The following is a 26766-nucleotide window of genomic DNA, read 5'->3' as shown; positions in this document are numbered from 1 at the left end:
TGTGAGGCCATTTATATGTCATTATATCATGTATCACGAGACTGTATCATGTGAAAGAGATGGAGGGAAGGTGAGGAGAGAGAAAATATCTGAAGAGAGATCAATTTGAAATGTAATGGAGTGAAACCTTGAGATTGATTTTATTGTCATTTTGTGGTGGTCAGTAATTTTCCTGGCCGTTGAGTGAAAGCAATTTTGTGTGTGTGTGTGTGTGTGTGTGTGTGTGTGTATAACACTCCTTTCTTTCTTGGTAAAAGCTGGTCTTGTCACTACAGGTGAGATATGAGCCAATTAACACAGCTTCAATGAACAATCACAAAACACACAGACATGCAGCTTCCCGCTTGTTTAGAACTATATGCTGGAACAGTTGCATTAAACCAAATTGAAGCGCTTATTATTTCATAGGCTTTCGCATGAGTTTTACAGTTAATCCAAATGCTGCGCTCAGAGTTTTGTGAATGCGTACTGCAGGTATATGAAAAGATTTCAGATGCAATAACAGATGAGAAAGGAATAGTTCACGCATAAATAGACAATTTGCCATTATTTCCCCTCCTTTGTGGTTATGATCTGTTGTGGAACCAGGAAAAATGGAAAAATCTTCACACATTTGTTTTCCATACATGCATGATTTACATCCATATAGGAAAAATATAATGTGTGTACATGTAACCACACACACACATACATATATCTCTCTATAACAAATTAAATTAAATATAAAGCTTTTTTGATGCAACTCGGCAGGTTAAATGTCAATGACATCATTCATTGTTTCAGTTGGTTTTTCACACAAAACTCTTGTATTACTTGTAATGTTGTGCGTGAGTCATATTGACTACTTGTATGTCGTTTCGTGATTTATTTTTGCATTTATTTATTTTGGTGCTTAACCTTGACAAGTTGTGTGAAGATTCTGTGTGAAAACCTACAACATATTTGTTTGGAACAACATGAAGGTGAGTATTGCAATTACATTTCAATTTATCAATCTATCAATATTCATTTATAGAGCATTTAAACAGCGAGGTCCAACGAGACCAAAGCGATGTACAATGAATAAAAGAATATCAGTTTATTAAAAGGGAACAATATCAATTTATTAAAAAAGAAATAAAAACAAAATTAGCAATAGACAATCAACAGTGTACAAGAAATGCAAACATTTATGCAAGAAATACATGGCAGATACTTTGTTTCAAAGTGACTTTCATTGCATTCAAGGTATACATTTGATAATTTCTCACTTCCTCTGCAAGAACTCTGCAAATCACCAATTCTGAATTTCCAATTTTAGATGAACTCCTTTAACATTTGTCATTTACTGCATCTTCTACCTTTTTGATTCTTAAGAATTGTTGAAGACAGCTATCTTTTCCATCTCAAGACTCATTTTGTGTTTGACTGACATTTTACATGTATGCATTTGGATGCTTTTCCTCCGAAGGGACTTACATGGATTCAAACTGCATTTTATCAGTGCGTGTGTTCCGTGCTGGGAATCAAGCGCATGACCTTGGCATCATGAGTGCCATGCTTTAGCGGGTGAGCTACAGGAACACAAAATCAATTCTTTGTCATATTCCGTTGTCATTCAAGACAAGTACATTCAATGTCATTGAAAATTTTAATGGGCTTTTTGGCAAGAAAATAAGTCATGAACCAGTGTCCAACCAGACAAACTTCAGTTTACTACAAAGTAGTAAATTACAAGCATTCTGATACTTTATAGTGTAAATAATACAGTATTTTTTTGGATCACCTTTATGAACAAGAGCTGCTACAATCTAGAGTCGCTCCCCGCCATCTGCCTGAGCTCCTTGGCAATGTCCTGCCAGATTTATGTTTTGTATTAAGTAAAGGCGAAGCTACTCATGTTGTCTCACTCTATCAATAGCAGATACATTAGCGATATCTACTATGTGCAAGAACACTATTCATTTACCTCGACCTGTCCCTGCAGGGGCGCATGCAAGCTTGTAGGAGGTAAAGAGCTGTATCCACTTACTCCTCTATGGGACCCGGGCGTCAGGCTCTGGGTAATCGATGCCCATCGAGCGGAGGGAGGGAAGAGAGGGAGGGTGCAGGGACGGGAGGAGAGGAATCAGGATGAAAGCTCACAGACTTTGTTTCCGTAGACTTGGCTAGTCAAGATTTTTGTGAAGTCTGGCACACATTGTGGCTTATATGCCATTGCTGTAGGTCAAACAGTTGAACATTGTGCTACTGTTGCAACACCATGGTCATGGTTTCGATTCCCAGGGAATGTATAAAATATATAGCTTGAATGCAATGTAAGCTGCTTTGGAACTCTGAACTCTGAGAACAAAGCAGAATATAAATACCTAACAAAAATACGTTCTAAGAACGTTTTGCTAATGTTCCCGTTAAAGGGTTAGTTCACACAAGAATGAAAATTCTGTCATTAATTACTCACCCTCATGTCGTTCCAAACCTTTAAGACATACTTTCATCTTCAGAACTCAAATCATGTTAGTATTTAAAAAAACAAACAAACAAACTAACAAACAAAAAAAGCCATGGCAGTAGTGAAATATTTGCTGTAATATAATATTACTCAATTTTAGTGAGGACACATTAAATTGTCCAAACGTGACAATAAAAATATTTATAATGCTACAAAAATTTATTTCTATTTCAAAAAAATGTTCTATAAATTTTCTGAAAAATATGAAGCAGCACAACTGCTTTCAACACCGAAGAACATAAGAGAAGTTTCTTGAGCAGCAAATCATATTAGAATGATTTTTGATGGATCAAGTAACACTGAAGACTGGAGTAATGATGCTGAAAATACAACTTTACATCACGGGTATAAATGACATTTTAAGGTAATGTAATGTAAAAGAACTTAGTATTCAAATAGAAAACAGTTATTTTTGTAACTGTATTTATATTTCACAATATTCATATTTTTACTGCATTTTTGATCAAATAAATGCAGCCTTGGTGAGCATAAGAAACTCCTTTCAAAAGCATTAAACAATCTTACCAACCCAAAACTTAATTAGTAGTCCAAGTGTTGCTTGCAAACATTTCATTTCATGAATACACTGATTGATGTTTTTGAAACAGCCGGATGATGTAGTTATCTACTAGTTGGGTCTAAAAGGAGCATGCAAACCAACAATTTGAGTACAAACTTAGCACACAGAGGTATACAACATTACAACCCCATGAACAGAATGTATATTTATCCTTCATGCTTCACTTTCATTAGCATAACATTTAAAATTATGTCAGTGTTTCCCAGCAGTGTGTCTGTTAGTCTAGAGGCCTCTAGTGGACGATGTGGGAATGGGCAGATAGAAAGATTTCAGAGGATGAAAATGACACAGGGCCAAAAAAGCAGGTAGGCGTTCTTTGCCTTTTCACTCTCTGTATTGCATGCAGTGGCCACAATGAAAGCCCCAATAATAATGGAGTCTGCAGGTTTCTGCCAGAACCAAAGTGAAGCCGTGACCTCTATTAGAGTTGACGCTTGCGTCCAGTGAAGTCTTCAGTGACTGGGAGTGCTGTTCAAACATCCAAACTGCTTCTGTGTATATGTGTGGTTGTGTATACATGAGGAATAACAGGCTCTTGAGTTGTTGTGTAAGTCTGGCTAAAGGTCATTGTGTGGGATCTGTCAGTGAGGGAAGCCTTGGCATTTATAACCTGCAACTTCAAGCAGCAGCATGAAGAAAACACGTGCACACACACACGCACGCGCGCGCACACACACACACACACACACACACACACACACAAAACAAAAAAACGAACAATCACACAAACGCACTTTGCTGCATATCATTGCAATTATGAAGTTCAGGGTTCCGAAACAAATTTATGAATATTTTACATGCAGCAAATATTCAGAAATTATGTCTGGGTGAAGACAACTAATAATTCATTTAATTATTTTTTCTTGCTTGCTTTTTAATTTAATTTTTTTTTACAGAAAAGCATGGTGTGTACAATATTGAAAAGTTTTAAGTAGCACACAAAGACACAATCTCAGTTTTCTGCATGTCATTGCAATTATGAAGTTGATGTTTTGAAACAAATTTATGACTATTTTACATTTAGTAAATATTCAAAGATGACATCTGGGCAAAGACAGCTAATAATTCATGTAATAATTCAACACAGAAAAGCATGCGGTACAGTTTAGAATATAAAAAACCTTAAATGATCATTTGCTTTAATTTTGCTTAGAAAGGAAAACTTAATGAAAGTATATGAAATGTTACATTTCTAATTCAATATTACTTATAAATTAAAACTTCTGGCATTCCCAGAATGTACTGCACCAAACAGAGTGGAAAAATATAATCACATAAGACAAATTAAGCATTGATTATGAATAGAATTCATTACTGAAAACAAAATAAAAAAAAGTAACTTGAACTAAAATAATTAAATGCGATTAAAAACTATTTTACTCAATTTTTGTGTGGGCTGTGTATTTTTATGCTTAATAGGAACACTAAATTCTATTGGAATCAATTGTGAGTCAAGTCTCCATTGTACACTATTTGACAGTTTGAAGTTAAAACGTCTTGATGGATTAAGGTGCTTTTTTGCTTCACAAGACGTTAACTAATGGACTGGAGTGGTGTGGATTACTTGTGTATTATTGTGGTGTTTTTATCAGCTGTTTGGACTCTCATTCTGACGGCACCCATGCAGAGGATCCACTGCAGAGGATCCATTGGTGAGCATGTGATGCGATGCAAAATTTCTCCAAATCATCTACATCTTGGATGGCCTGAGAGTGAGTACACTTTCAGCAAATTTACATTTTTGGGTGATCTCTTCCTGCTTAGGCAGCATTCTACGCAACTTTGCCTCTGAAGTTGTGTTGTTTTAAGGATGTTTAGATTTGTTTGTATTATGGAGACAGGACAAAACTATTGATTAATAAATTAATATTTTGCACTGAGCTTAGGCCCAGGGAGGCCCCAAGCAAAAGGTGGGCTTCTGCTCTGCAGATCTGGGCGAATCTGTTCAGATAACCTCTGCACGTTCAGGGCTGAGGTCGAGAGTTCTGGGTGTCATTGGCAGACAGAAAGCAACATTCTGATGGAGACGTGCTGAGTTATGATAGATTGAGTGCTAGAAAGAGAACAGGAGTCACGCAGGAGTGCAGAGAGATGATCCATATCACCAATCAATATCTACTGCACTCCTTCTCAGCAGCCTGCTCTCGCAGTGAGTGTGTGCGTGACAGGAACAGTTGTAGAGATCCCTTTAACCTTGTATATGGACAGGTTGTTGGAGCCCCTGCGGTCTGATTTTAATCACATCCTCTGGTTACTTGCCGTTTCAGGAATGAGATACTGTTATCTGCGAGAAATTCTCTCCTACTCATTTTTTTTTGGACACAAACTCCTCGTACTAAGAAGAAACACACCTCTTCAGCACATAAATTCAGTCCAAGAATAAACAGGTGTGTGTATTTGCATGTCTTTCAGATAAAGTGTGTGTGGTCGAACGTGTGGTTTTTTATCACGCTCAGACCATCACCAGTAATGATTTTTCTATTGCTGTCATAACATGACATTGATTTGACAGATTCCATTTCAGATCCACAAGTTTAATGAGATATTTTTAGCCTGGAGCAAAACTGTGTGATCACCTTTTCTTGATGGAATTGCACCACACTTTGATGAAATAATCATACATAATGCTAAAAGTCGGTTAATTGCTTTTGCGTTAAATGTCATAGTACCAGTTCTTTGATTTACCAACACTTTAACTTAATTGGCTTGTCTGCTAAAGGACAAAATATCAAAGGCTATTTACATAAAAATGTTTTGTTTATCATAAACTTCACAAACTTTACCTTTTATTTGACTCCTTTAGTTCATTGCTCATCAGCTTCATTTTTTAAACATCCGTCACTCTTAAAAATGATTGGTATTGATGGTTTCATGAAGAACCTTTAACATCCATGGAACTTTTTCATCACACTAAATGTTCTGTATACTGGAAAAACGTTCTTTAGATTATTGAAATGTTCTTCACACTAATTGAATCAATACGAAAACCCGCTTTTCAAGTCATATTTTCAGAAGTGTTTGTGTAATTAAAAAAGTGTGTGCTGGGCATTTTTAAGCTCATTGGGGCAACATGATGATTCTAGAAAGGTACCTTTCTTTGTGCCTGACAGGTTTATTGTTAGTTTAACAACATGCTAATGTCAAACTCTATTGGAATCAGCTGTGTCACTGTGTCAACATTTTGTACACAGTATTTGCTTCTAAAATAAATGTATCTTATTTTAATGATGTTAAGACACCTTTAATGTCATTTGTTTGATTTGCTTCTGCCAAGTTTCATTTGTTTTCTGTTAAACATTTTCTATATTTTTGAGAAGCCTACTGCATATGTAGGACTATTTACCATCTTCCCAGCTCTCTTGCTTCCTGGATTTCTTTATTTAACTTCATTCTCAAATGCCACATGTAGTTTATTGATTATTTCCCCTGTTGCATGTGGACTGTTGATTCGTTGTGTTGCTCCGTTTATTCTTAAATGTTCAATCAGGAATACTTCAATATTGCTGAGTACATCGTCATCGGAGCATTATTCTTGTACATTGAAGTGTATTTTGTGTCATGATTGTGCAATTACGATTGTTACCTCCACCTAAAACAGAACTGTTTGTGAACGTGTGTTTGCATTTCTAAACCCATCTGCTTTTGGCGTCTATGCATCATTCTCTCCACCCCGTGACCTCGTTCAGCCCAGCCAGCACTTACCCAGCATGCATCTGGAAGAAATTGAGGCACACTTTGTAACAGGCGTCTCCATTTTTTCTTCTTAATGCTCCAAAATGTTCGACATGCATCAGTAAGTCCTCAGCTATACCTCCCCAAAAAAACTCAAAGGTCAGGAAGAACGTCTGCGACTCTACTGTGAGACTTAATGTTAAAATCAAATGCAATTTGACAAAATTATCTTGCTTTTAATTAATCGTGAGAGATGCTTCAGTGACTAAGCTGTTATTGAGAGCTACTCACATCTGGTATGTAAATGCTGTATGTGTTTTCTAAATGTAAATGTTATTTATTGGAGGGTGAGACCAACTGTAAAACGAAACTGGCTCTTGCTGATGGCCTGTTATTGTATATTTCTATTCTACCAACAAAACAGGCAAAAATGCCATAAAAATTTCTCAGAAGTATTTGATTTATCCCCCCCCCCCACCCATTGAATGACATTTGAAGCAACCAACTGCAGTAAACCATCACTTGGTTAACCAGGGAGGACACTGCAGAATAAATTCTATTTCATTTTCCAAGAAACAACAGATTACTGAGAGAGAAAATCTATGAACAAGAGGTCAACAGGGGACGTCAGAATGGTCCAGAGCGAAGACATTACGATGTGTGACACTGTCCATTACCCACTGTGATCAAACAGCCACCATGTAATTATAAACTGACCCATTGAGATTAATAAATGTGTCTCTAATTTTAGCTTCTGACATTTATATTATAAACTCTGTTTCATTCTATCTTGTTAGTGCAGTACTGCCCTGAGCTGTGTGATTCTTCCATGGGGTAAGTCTTTTGTGACCATGTCATTCAGAGCACTGGGGGAATTGTGTGTGTGTGTGTGTGTGTGTGTGTTGGTTTTTATATGTTGGTCGTCTTGACACAATCATAAACACTCATTGGCCTGTTCTAATCTACTGGGCAAGTAGATTTGTTTTTTTTGTTTGTTTGTTTTTTACAGATGATTCCCCCTCACTTTAAAGGGTTAGTTCACCCCAAAATAAAAATTCTGTCATTAATTACTCACCCTCATGTTGTTCCAAACATGTAAGACCTTCGTTCATCTTTGGAACAAAACTTAAGATATTTTTAATGAAATCCGAGCTTTCTGATCCTGCATAGACAGCAACACAACTGAAATGTTCCCAGACCCAGAAACGTAGTAAGGACTTTAGTAAAACTGTCCATGTGACATCAGTGGTTCAACTGTTATTTTACAAAGCTGCGAGAATACTTTTTTGTGTGCAAAGAAAACAAAAATAGTCACTTTATTCAACAATTCTTCTCCTACAAATCAAGTCTTTTGCCCAATGCAGTTTAATTCCTTTTCTAACTACGGTAAATGCCTATTAAAATACTGCTTTTAAAAATGTTGAATTTTGAATTTGAATTGTTTTCTCATTAGAGGCTGAGAACGATGTAGAATTAAATTTACAGTGTTGTAACTCCTCCCTCTCTCTCTTTTTCTCCTTCTCTTTGTCTTACTCTCTGTGGTCTGTTCAGTAGTTGAAATCACAGCTTCTGATTACTGATGAGTTTCACTCAGGAGCACAGAGAGAAAAGTCAGAGGTCAGATCGATATATTTGGTCTGTAGTGACTGTTTCATTCATCTGACCTGAGAGCACACACACACACACAACACAGTGAGATGGATGGCATATTACTGTCTCCCTGTCTGCTACTAACTGAAGTTAAACTGAACTTAAAACTTCAGCCATCAAATTGAAAGTCCATCCATCCATCTCCATATCTGGAGACAGCTATCAATTAGTATTCTTATTTATCTCAATGCTAGATGCTTAGTTAGCGCATACAGCTCTATATGTATGCAATCTGTATTTTAGGTGCTTTGCTTTGGATTTTATTTGAAATGTTTTTTACTAATATAATATACAGTGCAGAGTGATTGGGAGTCATCAGACTTAAGAATTTCAAAAAGTCATAATAAATATTGATATTATCTGTCGTACAGTGAGCTGGGGGAGAATTTGTTTGACTCAGGAAAAAAAAAGAAGGTAATTTAAGGAAGCAAGAACTTCATTAAATAAAGGCCACCAGATATCCTTTCCCTATTACTGCTCACATAATTAGCTGAATTTAATATGGCCCAGTTTTCTCCTCTCCAATAAATTGAGGTAGAGAGCCCTTGGCTCAACATATGTGAGGTCTGCATTAAAAAATTAAAGAGGGGTTTTTTTCTACATAAAGTGGAAATAGTTGGAATCTTCTCTTGTGAATGGAGAGCCATCCATAGTTTCCTGACTGATCTAATTAATGGGGTTTTTGTAATTATGTTTTTTCTCATTTTTGTTTTCCATTAAAATGCCTTTAGGGCATTTCAGTTGAAGAAAGACATGGCACAAGAAAGACTTAGACATTGAAACCGTGCTGATCCAGAGACCTTTAAAGACATTTTCCGTTTTCTTGATACAGTGGGTCTAAGTAAGAACATCTGATTTTATTTATTTATTTATTTATTTATTGCCAGTGTAAAAGTTCAGTTGTTGCTGGGTAACATGTCAAGGTACATTCACACTGAATATGGCCAAATTACAGGAGTTTTCTGTTCTGTAGGTTGCTAGTGTTTCTACTCACTGCAAACCTGCAGTATCCAAGGAGGTCTGTAATAGCTGGAGAAAGCAATTGAAAGTACATTAATTATATTTTGCCATCTTTGCCCATAGGAACCACATCATTTGAGCTGCAGATATTATTGACATAACTCTTGAAAATAAGGGTTCATAAGGTGGTTTTCACAGAGATGCCATTGAAGAACCATTTTTTATGGTTCCCCAAAGAACCTTTCTGTCACGAATCTGGTCTGCACTTCCGTTCATTCACCACCAGAGGTCACTCGCTGACCACATTGACTCTCACAGCACACATCACACTGGACTCAATTTCCCATCATCCATTGCACTGATTGCACACATAGCTGAAGGCACTGATCACACAGCTCTCACTAATCACACACTCTATTTAAACCCTGCACTTTGTTTCCCTCACGGCCGAGTATTGTATGTGTTTACCGCTCCCCTAGCTGTAGCAACTCTACAGAGCCCCTGATAGTTTTTGCGTTTACTGCTCCCCTAGCCGTAGCAACTCTATAGAGCCCCTGATAGTTTTCCTAGTTTTCCCCTGCCTGTTTTGGATTGTGTTTTCCCCTGCCTGGACTATTGCTTCGTTTTCAGATACCTCTCCCGTCAACCCCCTTCGGATACTGTTCGCTGTCAACCGACCTTTGCTTGCCCTAAGATTACTCTTTGTCTTGTCCCTGCCATTACCTGTTTGCCATTGCTCGACCCTGCCTGTATTTGTGACCATGCCTGTAAATAAAAGCTTGCACTTGGATCCGCACGTCTCGCGTCTCGTCAGCCCCGTTACAATTTCAGTGGTCAGAACCATTTGTGTGGAACCTTTTCCCACTGTAAAGAACCTTTTGTGCAATAAAACGTTTCCATGGATGTTAAAGATTCTTCATGAAACTGTCATTGCCAATAAAGGACCTTTATTCTTAAGAGTGTATGATTTCAGAATATGTTTGCTGTTTGACCACATAGCTCTATGGGGTATCTACTTTATGAACTATAAATAAAGGTTCCAAAAGGTTTTTTTTTTTTTTTGCAGTGATTCCATAGAAGAACCATTTTGGGTTCCACAGAGAACCCTTGTTTAAGCAGTTCTTAAAATAAGTTTTTTTTTTTTTTAATGAATACTCAATCTAAAGAACATTTTTTCCATTGTAAAGAACTTTTTGTGAAATGAAAAGATTCCATAAATGTTAAAGGTTCCTCATGGAACCACAGATGCCAATAAAGAAACTTTATTTAAGTACCTTCAGAGGAGATACTAGAATTCAACGCAACCTTTGCAGTGCATTATTATGGGTATTTCTTTTGTTATAGACCTTGGTCAGGGTAGCACCATATTTAATTTTAAATTTCAAATTTAATTTTTAATAGGAAAATGAGACTGTGAGTGACAAATGCAGTTTGTTCAATGGATTGTACTGTTGTTAAACAGGAGTCAATTGTCCAACTGACAAAATATCTTTCCTAAAATAAAAATAAATTAGAGAAAAACTCTTATTAGACTAAACATTTTGAAAGTTGTGATTTTTAAAAAAAATTCATGTGATAGGAGTCAGGACAATTTTTCAGTTGGTACGGTATGTCCCTCTCAGCCTTGCTATCATCTGTATTCATGGACTAAATGGGCTATTTGTGCACTTTTTATTTCTTTGCATTATAGGATTAAATGACTGCACAATTTATTCTCACCATGGCTTTCAGACACCCCTACAAAAATGTGTAGCCTACTATATATGGTGTAAGGGGGCAATTTTGGAGGTTGCTCTCATTATAATCAACGATTATAATGAGACGCACACTTTGGAGTGTAGACAGCTCCGTTGATTGTAATGGGAACAATCTAGTTTTGTCACGTCGTGTTGCTCGCTTTTTAGTGTAGATTGGGGGCTGTAGGAGAGAGAATGTAAGAGATTAAGAAAAATGTGTAACATTCCACAGAATACAGATAAGCTTGTTCCGTTTATCAGGCCTTTCAGGATGCGAGTTTAACGTAAACCCTCTTTATCTTCTCTGAAGCGCTGAAGTGCTGTCTCTACAGATAGGACACTTTAGAAGAACACAAGATTTGTGTTATCAGGTGACACCTCCCGGGACAAGGTACGTACACAGTGTTTCAGGTTTTTAAATGATAACTATAGCAAAAATAAGAAGTTTGACAAAGTAGATGTGGCACTGAATGAAAAACAAGAGAAAGAAGATGAAATGAGTGGGAATAGCCTATGTGTGGTGAACGAGTGTCGTCAGTGTTGCTGTGTTTCTCTGCCTCAAACACCCCTCGTCTTTAAATTTCCCTTTATACTTGGCTCTGAGAGATAAATAACCTTTGGTTCGTTTGAGTATGTAGCCAATTCCAAAAGTACAAATGCAAAAAAATTTGCATTGAAAGCATATTTCTGCAATTTCAAAGCCTCCATTTCTGCTATGCAACACAATTTTATGTCCCTATTATATCTTACAATTTTTGAGGAAATCCTTTTATTTAGTTTTCTATTTTTTAAATCATTACACTACTTTGGTTTGAGTGGATGCTCAATTTTGCCATGTCTCAAACTGTTAATTTAGTTTCCCTAATCAAAATGCTTATATACTATATCAAATATAATATATAAAATAAACAATCAAAATCAAGTTTTCTTGAGAATATAATTTTAATTGGTGACTTAATTGGTGGACGTATTGGTTTTGCTGTGTCCACAGTTTTTTTTTTTTTTCTTTTTTTTTTTTAATTGTTTTGCAGAATCTCTTTAAAAAACAAAAGGCAGTTCCATAATGACATTGTTTTGGAGGACAACAGCACAAATGTAAGTATTAGTATTAGAACCAGTGAATTATGGTTTTTGTTTGTTTGTTTGTTTAGATTGTGTCGTTCTAAAACAGCCGTTTTATTTAGATTTAGATTTAGTCATTTTGCAGACGCTTTTATCCAAAGCGACTTACAATTGGGGAATACATAAAGCGATTCATCTTGAAGAGGCAATCAGACAGACGAAGTGCTTGCAACACCAAGTCTCATTGTTCAAATAAATACAAACTACCAAAGGAAGGAATAAGTAAAGAGAATTTTTTTTTTTTTTAAGTTTAGGATGAAGTCAAGTGCTGTCGAAAGATTTTATGAAATTTAATGAAATTACAAAAATCAGTATGATTTTTCAGTATGAATTTCAAAAGATAAATATAGCTGCATGCAGCGATGACGGGCCCAAGCCATCAGTGCAACCGCCACCCCGGTGGCATCAAGAAAAAGGGGCACAGCGGGCACATGCATTTACAGTAACCCTCTGGCAGTCTGGTTTGAAGGGATACAGAAATTAAAGGGTTAATCCAAACCATCAAGGCTGTGAAACACACACACAACAATATTTAAAACATCGGTAACACTTTCAATAGGATTTCAGTTATTAACATTAACTATATTAATTAACATGAACAATACTTATATAGCATTTATTAATGTTTGTTAATATTAAGTTCAAAACTAAAACATTAAAATTTAAAGTTTTATCTGTTAACATTAGTTAATGCATTGTGAATTAACATGAACAAATATAATGAACTAACATCAACAAACATATAAAGCTATAAACATATATTGTTCATTGTTAGTTAATGCATTTACTAATGTTAACAAATGAGACCTTGTAAAGTGTTATAAAAACCTTTAATGATTTATAAGTATTTTTAACAATTTATTGATCTATAAGCATTTGTGAAATATTTTTGCCTGCATTAAAGCTTAGTCTTCATTTGAGAGCTGAACTGTTTTACTGTAACTTTTAAACCACTTTTAAACCACCAAAAGTTTAAACAGATCCTCTCTCTATATCGAGTAAATATAAGAGGGTGCATTCAAAGCGTTTTAAAAAGTAACACAATTCCTGTTGCCAGTTGGTGGCACTATAACTTTGCCTCCTAATAGTCACATCTATGTGATCGGACTCCTTGAATGAATAAACTCTTGAAGTTTGAGCAAAATCAGACAAAGTATGCAAAAGTTATTAGACACTTCCTGTTTCTCATTTCTTGCCATAATTTCAACGCTTGGCCATGGCCAAACCGTTCGAGATATCAAAAATCCCCTCTCAATTTTTCATCCCCAATATCTTGAGATCATGTTGACTGAGTTTGGTGGCAATCGGGTAAAAAACCTAGGACAAGTATATCAAATTCCAGAGCATGTGTTTTTCAGAAAACTCTAAATAGACAACTTCCTGTTGGGCATGCAGTGTGAAAGTTGTTTGCCTCGATGTGTGTACCGAGTTTCATATGTATTTGTGCAAGTATGCATGATATATGGCACTCTGTATTCCAGGGGGCACTGTAGAGCCCCTTTGCCACGACCGTGTATCACTCTCTGCCCGGCCCTAATGGCTATTAGGAAATAATACTAAGGAAAACAATAGGGCCCTTCGCCCCTTTGGGCTTGGGCCCTAAAAATGAAAAAAAAAAATGTAACACATAAGATAACTACCAATCCTTTTAAAATATTAACTCCATCTTGTTAATTTTCAATGTTTACATGCCAGAGTTTGACCAGAGCATGTCTAAAAATATGATATACACTTTTATAGTAATACTTAATTTACTTGATTTAATTTCTCACTGCCTTCAGAAAGAGTCAAAAACATATAGAAACCTGACTGAATAAAAAATGCAATATTTATTCTTACTCCCTGAATCTATCAATACGCCCCCCGAACTCACACTCGAAGACTCCTCAGAGACAAGAAGCAGGGAGAGAGAGAGAGGGAGAGGGAGGAAGGAGTTGAGGCAGAGGAGCAGGCCCTCCCTCCTACCTGCTTCCCACACAGTGAGCAGTTCCTGTAGATCTGGAGGAGGAAGCACTCCAACCTGAATTCTCCTTGTTTCTAAACTCTGCTAATAACCCTCTCAAGCAGACCATCACGACTATTTTAAGTTTGCATTCATCCCACTCCTGGCCGCTTCATGCAGTTATTCGTTATGTTTCTTGAGAAATTTCAAAATGTACTCTACAGAAAAATGGTACATGGTTGTTTTCTTAAGTCAATGCTTTTTTAAGGTACAAGCATAATTTCATGTGCTTTTGTACTAAAAGCAAAAGCAACTTTGACAATGTTCAGGTATTTATAATTGCTTCAAACTTTGTTGCTATTTCAAAAAGCCGAGTTTTAAACCAATTTAGAACCACTCTGGTCCAATCAACGGGTGCGCGCCCCCTCGAAAGGGCCGTGAAGTTGAATTATTTCAGTCATTTTCTGCTACTTCGTTTTGCTGAAACTGACGCAACCTATTAGTGTAGATTTGAGTCAGAATGCTGAGACAGATTCTCATTTCTGACGACACAAAAGATAATTACTTGCATTCAAGTGGCCCGTAATGACTAATATTAGTTCAGTCATATTTGGCTGGAGTTTTCAACCGGTTGTCATACCGCTGACAACCTAAAATCACATCTGAAAGGCCTTGAAATTAAAGCAACTTTTCTAGTGATGAATTTCAGCCACAAAAAAAAAAGAAGCATCAAGTCTATAAGTAATCTTGAAGCTCATAACAACAACAGAAGAACACTGATTTGACATAGCACTTTCTGGGAGCCATTTTTATGCTTGTCCATCACAGGAGCAGCGTTCATTCGTTAACTGTGGCAATGACTGCATGTTCCTCACAGATTTCTCTCCATAATCACAGGAATTTATGGGAAGGAGCCATATCACCTTCTGCTGCCTGACAGGGATTTTTGACAGCCACCATTCGCTCTCTAAATCTCACTCTCCTTCCACTTTTTTTTTCTCATTCTCCACTTCTCTCCTCATATTATTCTTTCCCCAATGTTCCCCCTCCTACAGGGTTTGATGGACGGGTGGATTTCACAGACTTTTTTCTATTGCGTTACAATCCTGACAGGCCAAGACATGCAGGTGTCGCCTCTAGCCTCCATTCAATGCTCACAATAAGAAAAATAGGTTAATTGCATTTCGAGTCATCTCTGGTTAGACTGACTTATGAAAGGTTGAGATTTTGACGATTTTGCTCCAGGAGGAGACCTCCGTTTGTGTAATTTAATTAAGAACCCACTGTTTTTCAGCCTGTCTGAATCCGCGAGGAGAGTTTTTTTGTACTTAATTATACTGCATAAGTTGTGAAAAATTGAGAAAATGAGAAGTTGTGTCCTCTTTTCAAAACAGGTTATTGAATTTTCTATAATGAGAGAATCAAAGCCTGATTTGTGTCATCCTGCATGATTTTTTTTCATTCATTTAACTATTTAACTTATAAAAAAGATAGTAAATTTAGATTTTGATGTTGACTTTACGCTTTTTACTTCCTTAATGTACACACTGTATAGGTTATTTAAATATATTATCTTATGCATAGCATTATGGGATTTTTCTTGGGAAAATGTTCTGGCATCTGAAGACTTTGTGCACTCTTAGCATCTGAAACCAGCCTTCAAGGCAAAATGATAATTTCCAATGCATTTGAAACCTAAAATCATCATATGGAATGTCAAATGAAGACATAAATTAAAAGACTGCTGACAGGTCTTCCTGTCTGAGATTCAGGGAAGAGGAGAGGTCAGGTTAGGTCCCCTTGCAACAAGGAACTCAAGCGGGGCTATGAAAGGGGAAAATGGAAAGGTAGAGAGAATGTGTGTGAGGGATAGATCATAAACACAGAGGGAGAGAGAGAGACAGTTGACCTTGCGAGTGCTTCCAGTCTAGGTGCCATTGATTTGTTTACCTGGATTGAGCTGACAGCTCCTCATTACGATTTCCTTTAGAGAATGAGAGAGAGAGAAAGAGAGTAAAAGGGGGAAAGGGAGGAAGGGAGATCAATTCCTGTGATGGATCAGGGCCTGCGAGATCAGTCTGTTTGAATGGCCATTTAACGGATGGGTTGTGTGTGTGCGAGTGTGTCGCAAAGGTCCTTCTTTAAGTTACTGATAGAGTCACTGTGCTTCTGTCATGAGTCAGTTTGGTCACTGGTACCTAACATAACTGCTACGTCACATACACAGGGTGTAGCAATCATTAAGGGAGCATTTCAATTATTATTCATGTTTATTTCATATTAGGCTAATAATATACTTTTTTGGTATTCGCCATATGATATAGTCAAATAACCATATCTCAGTCTGTTAGGTTTTGGACACATCTCTCTTTGAGAAAATGTGCAAATCCATTCGAAATAGCTTGTTGTTTTCTTCATATAATTTAATAAATAACTACGATAACCAGCAAACAAAGTCAGTTGTCTGACAGCTAAATGAAATTATCTTTCAAGTTATTCTTCATCAACAGTACACAGAATGCATAGCCTACAAACAACTGTCAAAAGTCAACATTCATAATCACAATTTATAATCATAACTAATTCGGTTCGGTTCCGTCTTGACTGACAAGCATAGAAAATAGACATTTTTGCGGTATTAAAGACTTGAAGGCAGGTTGGAGATCAAATAGTTACCCAATGAGGTGTCAATCAGGTTTAAACTGACCTTTAAATGTGCTTGACTCACCTAGTCGTCCTTAAACGAGCGGAAGTATCTTTATGGCCACACGGAGCCAGTGTTGCCACTTCCATTGCAGGCGCGCGTTCCTCTTCCCAGAACTCGCGTCTTTTTCGTGCGCGCTGAAAGACGTGCGAGTGTCACGTTTTCGCGGGCTTTGTGTGATTTCCTCTCGTGAGCCATGGGATAGTAGTGAAAGGCACGCTGGCTATAAGATCCTCCCCGTGACAGTGGTAAAACTTTCAAATTAGCTGCTAAATATATGTCAGCACTCTTCATTCCTGAGGTGAGACAGAAGTGACTTTCTGTCATACTCTAATGGCTTTATACTGAAAACAAATGCCTGCAGATGTTTGGCTTCTTGTTGTTAGGACAAAAAGAATCACAGCACCCTTGGGTGTCAGTCATTTCCCCTCGGCTGTGTAATTAAGGTGGTATTTATGAGACAAATATTAAATGGAGAGTCTCCCGGCAGCGCTGTCAAGCAGGTAACCTCCCTCAGCTATGATTAAAACCACTCTCTGTCACAGTAACGACCGCTGGGATGCAATCGTTTGGCTGTGCATCGTGAAACAACCAGCATATCGTAACCAACAAAACCACTCAGCAAAGTTTATTTATTGTTTTATGGTGTGATATATTGCAATTAGGAGCAGGATGAAAAGACAAGAGCCCATTAATGGAGCAGATTTATCTTGTGCCGAAACGTTGGAGAAGAACAGCACCAGATGGCAACCATATCTATAAATAAGTCATGTTTCAGAGAAGGAGATTAGTGCTTTTGAGCTTGTTTTTAATGGTCCCTCGCAGAGATTAAAACATTGCCCCTTAAGCTTTGCAATAACCCTTTTTTCTCTTTCAGAGGCAGACATGTGTAAACAGGTACCATAATTCAAAATTGCTGTGATCATGTATGCTGGATCGCAGTCTTCAAATTCTTACCATGTCCTTTTTTTCTTCTTCTTCTTCTTCTTAAAGGTGCAGACAGACTATATTTTTATGCATGTGAGCACTAAAGACCGGAAACACAAGCACAAGTGACTAAGTCACTTTTTTTTCCTTTTTTTTTTTAAGTATGTTTGGTAAACTCTGTCCTGCAAATTTGCATAACCAAAGGACATTTGACCAGTAGGTGAATTTTGAAGATTGTTGACCTTCTGGCTGTTTAAAGAAGTCGTTTTTTAAAGCACTGTGGTTTGTAATGTTGCGTTGTCAGAAGTTATTTCGTAAAACTTAATGTGATTGCAACTGAAGGCTGTTTTTAAGATACGGATAGATAGTGCTAACCTTCTTTCATGCCCTTAGTTTGCATAGTGTATACAATACCAGCTAACTGTCTCCTGTCTCTAACTTTAGCTGTTCCCAGAGCTAACCTCTCCATATACTCAACCCACTGGTACCTATAAATAAACATTTCATCGATTGCTTCAAGCTTCCCGTCCACACAGTAAACATACAGAGCGTCACCTCAAAGTTTGATGCGGATGAACATAAAAGTGCTGATATACATAGAACTTTTTTTCGGTCTCAGAACTGTGGATCAGGGTTGGTGAAGATAGAGTGGGCTTGGCTCATCAGAACTCTGACATTCTGAGTTATGCAACTTGTTTCCGCAGCCTACAGTCCAATACGCCCACCTAAGCCTCCACCTTTTTATTTTTCCATTTCTGACAACTGAAAACTTGAGAACTACCTCTGACTGGTATAATGAGACAGCCCACTTCGCCACTGGATGACTTTGTTTCGTTTGGCTCTTCAGCCTCTCTTTTTGTCTGTTGACAAACGGATATAAATCATCACTCATGGTAACAGAAAATGGCCTTGAACAAAACTGTGACCTGAAGGCTCTCCATGGGGCTCCTTTGTGGTGACTCTTGAGTTCGGTCATTAACAGTGAGGTGAAAGAACCTGCTGAGAGTGTGAGCCTCTAATGGGAGATGAGATCTGATTAATCACACACTACACATGGTGCAAAAGATCAGACACTTTTATCTGCACAGGGAGTCTGGTGGAGACCTGGACCAAACGTCATATATGTCCAGTGAACTATGGCATCTTTTAGAAATGAAAGTGAGGTGTATTTTGTTTAAGATTAGATAGATAGATAGATAGATAGATAGATAGGGTATGCCTAATGTAATCTAATGCAATGCAGATCACTGCATTACTTTAAAAATGAAGAACATGTTCCTGAATAAATTTCTGCAAAAATATTCTGGATTGCTGCGTCAATCTGATGTGATGCACTGACTGAACTATGCACTCTTAAAAAGAAAGGTGCTTCAAAAGGTTCTTCAAGCGATGCCATAGAAGAACCATTTTTGGTTCCACAAATAATCATTCTGTCAAAGGTTCTTTAAAGAACCATCTCTTGCTTACCTTTTTATAATCTGAAGAACCTTCTTTCACCACAAAGAACCTTTTGTGAAACAGAAAGGTTCTTCAGATGTTAAAGGTTCTTTATGGAACCATTTAGACAAAAAAGGTTCTTCTGTGGCATTGTGAAGCACCTTTATTTTTAAGAGTGTGCACTGATATTAAAACATTCTCCAACATAAATTAGTTCAGATTTTTGATTAACTTCGTATGAGATTCTCCAACAGTGATCTTTAACCTCTTCGCCCACCCTTCCTCTCAAAACAGGAAAAATGGCACAGAGGTGAATTTTGGCTGTGTCTCTTTAGGGAAAGCAAACTATGAATGTACTACCACATACATGGTGCTACCAAACTTAACTCAATGAGCGGGCCTATTGCTCCCCAGTGAAATACTGGCAGCATCTCTTTCCTGTGTTAAAATTTTCATATTACCCATGCATGACCTCATCAGTAAGTTCCGAGCTACCATTTTACAAATACATGTCTTGCCCTTGAGTTAAGTTTAACCCTCTCCAGGATATCTGTGGAGGTCAGGCATTACAGTAAAACAGCTCACTTTCCCCTGCATTTCAGCTGTTCATTTAAAAAAATCTTAATTTGGGCATGTCTCTGTTGCAGCTACCAGCCATGCATGTGGCATGTCCCTCATTGCAACACATCAGTTTTGATTGGCGTCTAATGCTGGTGCGTTTTGACATGGAGGCAGAGTAACTCTGCGGTTGGTAAGCCTGCAGTCATGAGACCGCTTTGACCTTACTTGGGTATTAATGTTGTGGGTTACACAGATGTATGTGTTTTGTTATATCTTATGTGGTCTGTGTATACCTGTATCTTTTGGCTCACGAATCATTGTGCTCTCTCTGTGTCTGTGCAGGTATGCCCAAATCTTGTTTTGCACTGGTAGTTCCAGTAACACTTGAAATGATAGTTTCTTTTTGGAACAGCTATGATCACCTCTTTTCTGAATTGTTACACAATTTAAAATCGTTTCACGGAAGTATAGCGGGTAATTAAGAAACAAGAGAGACTCAAGATTCACGTTAAAATCTGCCAAATCAGCCCAAGGCCTTTTAGTAAGGCCTCTTCCCAAGATATGGCAAATCACTACTTATTCAGTTATTATTAGTTAAATTAGCTATTCATTGTTTTTGTTCATTCTTAATAAGAACCGATTACATTTAAAATAATATAGAATGGTTCTCGCTGCTTAGATTCCATTAAAGGTTCTTGAACATGCATTCCTCCGCTGATGCGGAACGAACACCATACTAAAATGATGTACTGAAACCATACAGTGCAACAATCCAATTAGTCGCTTTAGTGAGTAAAATGCACCCAGCTTGGCCAATATTGTCCAAATCATCCCAAATAAATGACACAAAAGAAAATTTCTGTGATGAGCCAGTTCCTATTGGTCAGTCAAAATCACTTTTGATTCAGTCACTGACTGAACAGTTGAAGGTTTTTACTTTCGTAATTTCAGTCTCCAAATGAAACCGAGAACTGTTGAACTTGTTGACTTAAGCTGACTGATTTATATGTGTAATCATTTTACACAGGGCTTTCTTGGTATTCTTTAAAAATTGATTAAATATTAATTTTGGTAAAAATTAAAGGACCCCGAAAGTCATGAATAATTCTGTAAACACCATTTGGAATCTGAATTTATTTCATTGGCAGCAGACTGATGTGGAGATTAAATGCCATAACAAATGCTTTCCCATAAATTTCTTCCACATAACTCAAAACGAATCGTTAATGGAAGCGTTGAGGGCGAGAAATGTTCAAATTGATTCTGAACCAGAATCACAAACATCAAGATTCCTTCCGATTCCCATCTCTAATCACCACATTAGCGAGAAACTGCAGCACCTCGGACAATTCCACACCCGCCCCGCCCTCAGGGAATGATTGACATCTGGGTATCCTATATCTCACCAGCTACATCCAATCAACTGAGGATCTGGGACTTGCAGTCGTTGCCCGTGGATACAACAGGGGGAGCTTCAAAGCGGTTGTTTACAGTTGAGAGCGGCAGTGTGACTGGACGGAGGCATCGGCGAATTTCCTGCAGATGGGCTAAAGGCGAACCATCTGGGAAGCGCATGGACAGTAGTTATCACCATCGCACCTAAAGAAAAAAGCAAACTCCACATTATCTTGTAGATGCTCACCGGCCGCTGATAGAATCACTGGGTTCTTTTCCTTACGACTGGTGCGCATCTTGTCTGGGTTGCTTTAGGACAACAGCAGGATCTTACATTTCTCCTCTTACAACTGACAAGCTTTTTGTCGGACAAAACGCACTGGGCGAGATGGATAACGAAAAGTACTTGCCAGAACTGATGGCGGAGAAGGATTCTCTGGACCCGTCCTTCCAGCACTCATTGCGGCTTCTTGATCAAGGTAAGTCCCGCTGTCTCCTGTCAAACTATTCTGACACACCTCTTAAATTCTTGAGCACGATGTTGCGTGTTTGTTTCGCGCGGTCACTGGTTGAAAGACTAAGTAAGGAGATGATGATGATCCGTTTATTTTGTTGTCCCATTGTTGCCCAATTCTCTTATTGTAACACATTCCGGCATAGTATAAATACATGCATGTATTTTGTGGCAAGCCGTATTAACAAGAAATACTTTTAATTTATTTAATTCGAGTAATAGAGATATTTTATCTATTTTATCAGCTCATCCATTACATACTAGTTCTTAGTACTATCCCATTTGTTGCTGGTAACAAATAGCCCCCCACTCAAATATTCGCTAGTATCTTTTCAAGTTTTTCTAGTACTATTAAGGCTACATAGACACATACCCTTTTAGTAGACACTAGTGTGTTCCCATTGTTTCTAGTATTGAACCGTAAATTATCTATTTAGACTATTATTACATCTCACATATAAAATGTAAATAGTGACAGTTGGGATAAATTCTAGTGTCTCATACTAGTAATAGTCACATATTCATGCTAGTATCATGTTACTAGCGTCTAATTGAATAAAGCCTACACTAATCGCTACTGGAAGTACTATAGTATCTAATTACTAGTAAAACTGAAGAACTGTCTCTATTGAATTACTTTCTTGCCATTTAAAGCAAATAACAAAAATGAATACTACTTATAGAAATAGTGTTAAAACTTTGTACCTGCTTATTGGTATACATATATATCTGGCAGAGATAAAATGTTGTCTGCCAGAAGGTGTTGAACTTCATCCTAAATCTGCTTCTTTAAACACTATGTGCAAATGTAGGTTAGATGATTTGTTAGATAGTTTTTTTTTTTTTTTGCATATGTATTTTTCCTGTTCTCTGTGAGGAATTAAGCATTTTTATTTCTCAAGAGCATGGGCTCATTTGCGCTTCTCCAAAGAAGCAGAGCAGATTTGAGTCCAGAGAGAGTGCAGACTCATTAATTAATCCGTTTTAAGAGTGCTGCACAGAACTGATATTTCTGATAACGAATGTAGCAGGTGCAGTTATTCCCATCTCTGGATTGGATATAAATCTTTTGGGGCTCTCAGGCAAATCGACATCGAATGGAAAGTGTGTTTAAACGGCAGAGCATTTCATCCAGTTATTTGTTTTTGAATGTTGTTTTGTCATTTACATTCAAATGATTTGTTTTTAAGATGAACAATCTTCCTTGTCTACTTATCTATATGAACAGCTTGAGACAAGTTTGAAGGTTTGGTTTGAAAGTTGGTTTGCAAAGACTCACATGACTGGTCATATTCAAAATGTTGATGTAGCATGAATCCTGTAGCAAGAAAGTAGGGGAAAATGGCATTCTGTCTTATACCTTGTTTAATCCTATCAGTTAAAAAAGTTTGGCGCATAGCTGTCTTTGATTTGCACTCCATCTCTTTCTCTCATCCGATTGCTCATGAAACAACTTGATGCTATTTTGAGGCAATGTGCACCTCGTCATGTGATCCACTGAAAACATTTCAATGGATCTCCAATTAAAACCACAGAGCTTTAAATCTGGTGTACCAGTGCAAAAGAGAATCCGTTTGCAGCTTTAGGCATGGTGCGTCCATTCTTCAATTAAATCTGCACTTATGCAGTGGAATGTGTTTCCTGGCTGTTACTCTTGAGTTCACTTTGCCCAAGGGAGTGACTGAAGGTCTTCGAGCTCTAACACACTAAGGCATATGTGGTCTGATAATAAGCTGCAGCATCAGCATAATATGGAGCATGTTCTTTTTGAGAAACTATTCATATATTTATGGGGAATGGAATTGAGGCTCTTGTTTGAGCATCATTTCTTAAAGTAGTAGTCCACAGTAAAATGACCACAGATGTCAAGTTCCAAAAAGCAAAACCACAATAAAACAAGCAAATACTACAAAAGTAGTCCAACTAAATCATTTTGTGCTCCACAGGAAGAAAAAAACAAACAAACTATAGCATATTGGTTTGTAACTGGGAGGCAAGTTTTGGGTGAACAAATTCTTTAAGGGTGCAAAGACTGAGAGTGTATGTGCAGGGAAGAGTCTAAAATTGAATTCAGAAATGTATCTGAAGAGACTACAAAGTTTCACTTTTTATAAGTGGAGTGATGCTTTTTCCTATGCAATATCCAAAATTATATGTGGTCAAAAAGTGGTCATTCAACACTAACTTTTCAACTCATGGTATGTCATGCTTCTCAGCAAAAGCTGTGTGGCTCCATCTCTTCATCAAAGGCGCATCAACATGCCACGGAGGAAGATATTCAGATGAGTTTTGTCGCCAGATCTCTGCAGAGACCGGTAGCGTTTGGCGTGAGAACGTCAGTGTTTCTGTCAGAGCGAAGAGCTGGGGCTATGACCAGCGTAGCGGATAACACATTTTTCACACTTTCACACTCAGCACTTTTCTGCCTTATCACTCCATCTCGCTCCTTTACTCTTTAAGAAATTGGAAGGCCTTTTAGCAGCATGATATCTCGTAGTGAGAAGCATGATGACAGAAGGAAAGAGTTTAAACCTCTTTTCAGTTTCTGGACAGTTTCGCTCACAGCAATGAAAACGAGAGAGAGAGAGAGAGAGAGAGAGAGAGAAACTGAGCAAGCCGGGAAGAAAGAGACTGCTTCATAAGTGTATTTGCTCGTTTATTAAGAAAGATGCAATTTGCAAGTAATTAGCAAACATCTATGAATGTTTTATTGGCAGAAATCAGCATAGGCGTCCTGGGGTTTGGAGATGTTTGCGTGGCTGCCAAATCTTGAGAAAAACTTGCCGCTCTTATCTCCAGTATACTACAGATGGCTCATGATGTCATGTCGAGTAGCTCTCATCTTAGAATCCTTAACAAAATTATGTAATTGGCAGGAAAAAAAGGAAGAAGAAGAGAAAGAAAAGCGACATACAAATACACGTTCGCACATAAATAGGTGTTCACACTGTTTGGCGTGATACACAGGCCGCTAAACAAATTTTTACTGGCTGGAAACAGATGCAGTGGGAGTTTCATTAAACCAGCGCACACCAACAGCCACCAAACTCCCAAATCCCACACAATCTTTTTGCTTAATTGCTTTAGAAAGGCCTTTCTTATAAGCATGTGAGGCGCAAATTAGGTATTTAGTGTAATTATGCTCCATTAAATTAAAAACTGATCCATAATTGTAGCTTAGAAAAGTCAAATTTAATGTTCCAGTAAAAACTTATTTGTTTAAGAAGAGCTCAAATACCTGAGTTTACTTTCAGTAGCACTGTGTATAGTATTCTACCATATATAAAGCATTTTTATTAGATTTTTTTAAGATGGTTGTGTATATATTGTCAGTATGGGTATTACTTGATGTGCAACTAAATGCATAGTAATTTATGTCATTGTCATTATTGTATTGCAAATGAAGTGCACTAAATGCATCGGAGATTCAGCCACGTCACACGTTTGCTTCACTTTTGTTCACCACTTGAATATGGCAGCTCCTAGAGGTTGCTTCTACATTAATTGAGCTCTATAAAATTAAATGAATGCATACACACACACATCCAGTAAAAATACAAATGCATCAAAATGAATCAGATGCAATTTTTTGAGGACAAATGTAGTGTAGTAGTGTATTACTTGGAGTTTTTCATTGGTAGATTTAGTTTTAGCTAGTTTGCATGGTTAAGTTAACCTCTGCTGGTTTATCCTGCAAGCATATAAATGAAAATATTTCATTATATTATAGTAGATGTTTTATCAGGGACAGATTGCTTGCAGTGGCCTCTTCAACATTCTGAGTACACCAACTGAGATGATTGGAAATGCCAGTGGATCACTTTCTCCAGGTATTACAGACCATCTTGGTTTTACAATTTTTATATCCTATATAAACTGCCATTTACCCATGGGGAAGAAGAAAGAGAGCGAGTGATGAGAAAAAGAGCAAATTCTTTAGCCCATGTCTGCTGTATCCCTTGTTGAAGAAGAGAGAAACAAATGTGCTTGTGTAAATTTCCAAAGCTCTGAGCACAGCATGTATTGTGTTAGATGGTCTGTAAGATTCATTTAAGATTCAGGAAGAGACATTGATTCCTGCTATGATACAGAGATCTTTAAAAAAAAAAAAAAGTTTTTTTTCCCCTGTCCTCTGGTCCGTGGCTGTATGCCGGCTTACAAAACCACCCACCAGCAAACAGAAAGAGTGCCTGGCAGTGCATCAAATGCCTTGTGAACGGAGATAGATAGAGACAGTTTGAGAGATAAATTGCGAAGAGAATGGCACTTGATTGAGATAATCATCACTGTCTCACAGATGCCCCGGGCAGCGTTAATATATTATCATGTGCATACATGAATAGCTGTTGCTGTGAGTTTCTGATCTGAGATCAGGTCAGTTGGTGCTAATTTTATAGTACTGGAGAAGATAGGATAAAGAAGACAGATCTGGGTTCTGTATAAATGCTCACTGGCAGATTGAACATATCTTTAAAATCTGTTTTTAACGATTCAGGGTTATTTTACATCTCTTACCTATAATTCTATGAGCAATCTTGTTATATCTGTCCATTTTTTATTTTTATTTTTTTACTTATGACAACATTACTTCAACATACTGTAGATAATGCATCACGTACCACTTATATTTACTTCTCTCTTTTATTGCAGGACAGATGTGCTACTCTCTCAAAATGCAAGATTAGGAGTGATTTTTATTCTTATTTTGAAAAAGGAATATGGTTTTATTTTTGTGATTTAATAATGCATGCATCAGAGTATTGTAAATGTAAAACTTCATTAGTAAATAGTAAAAATAAAACTTATGTACATAAAATACAGTTGTACAGAAAGAGAGATTAATCCTACAATTAAAAATGTCTATACAGCACAGCATACTGTATCACTTATACTTATTGTATTTATACTTTGTTGGTTATAACGTTACGGTGTTTTGAGCAAATTCTGTGTAACCTAAACACATCTGATTGGCTATTACATTCACATGCTCAAGAAACATGTCTGTGGTTGGTTACATTGCACAATGCTTCAAGAACATGTTGTAAATAGGAATCTTTAATGCTATTCACAGAGTA

The 26766-nt window shown here is 37.3% G+C and overlaps 1 protein-coding gene across 3 annotated transcripts in view; it reads left to right on the top strand.

The window, feature by feature from the left end:
* The first annotated feature begins 20960 nt into the window (after nt 1-20960).
* Nucleotides 20961-26766, top strand: part of khdrbs3 (KH domain containing, RNA binding, signal transduction associated 3) — a 137776-nt gene continuing 131970 nt past the window's right edge. Inside the window, exon 1 of one of the 3 annotated variants that reach the window (XR_009267448.1) lies at nt 20961-21656. Coding sequence is in view for 2 of the 3 variants with exons in the window: in XM_058754725.1 (XP_058610708.1) it covers nt 21566-21656 (91 nt within the window). In the remaining variant the exon portion in view is untranslated. The remainder of the gene's footprint in view (nt 21657-26766) is intronic. The other 2 variants (XM_058754725.1, XM_058754726.1) reach the window with 2 other exon arrangements.

This window comes from Onychostoma macrolepis, chromosome 19, assembly GCF_012432095.1.
Source record: "Onychostoma macrolepis isolate SWU-2019 chromosome 19, ASM1243209v1, whole genome shotgun sequence".
Classification (NCBI taxonomy): Eukaryota; Metazoa; Chordata; class Actinopteri; order Cypriniformes; family Cyprinidae; genus Onychostoma; species Onychostoma macrolepis.
The sequence above is the reverse complement of the archived record's forward strand: the minus strand, read 5'-3'. Positions and strand labels throughout refer to the sequence as shown.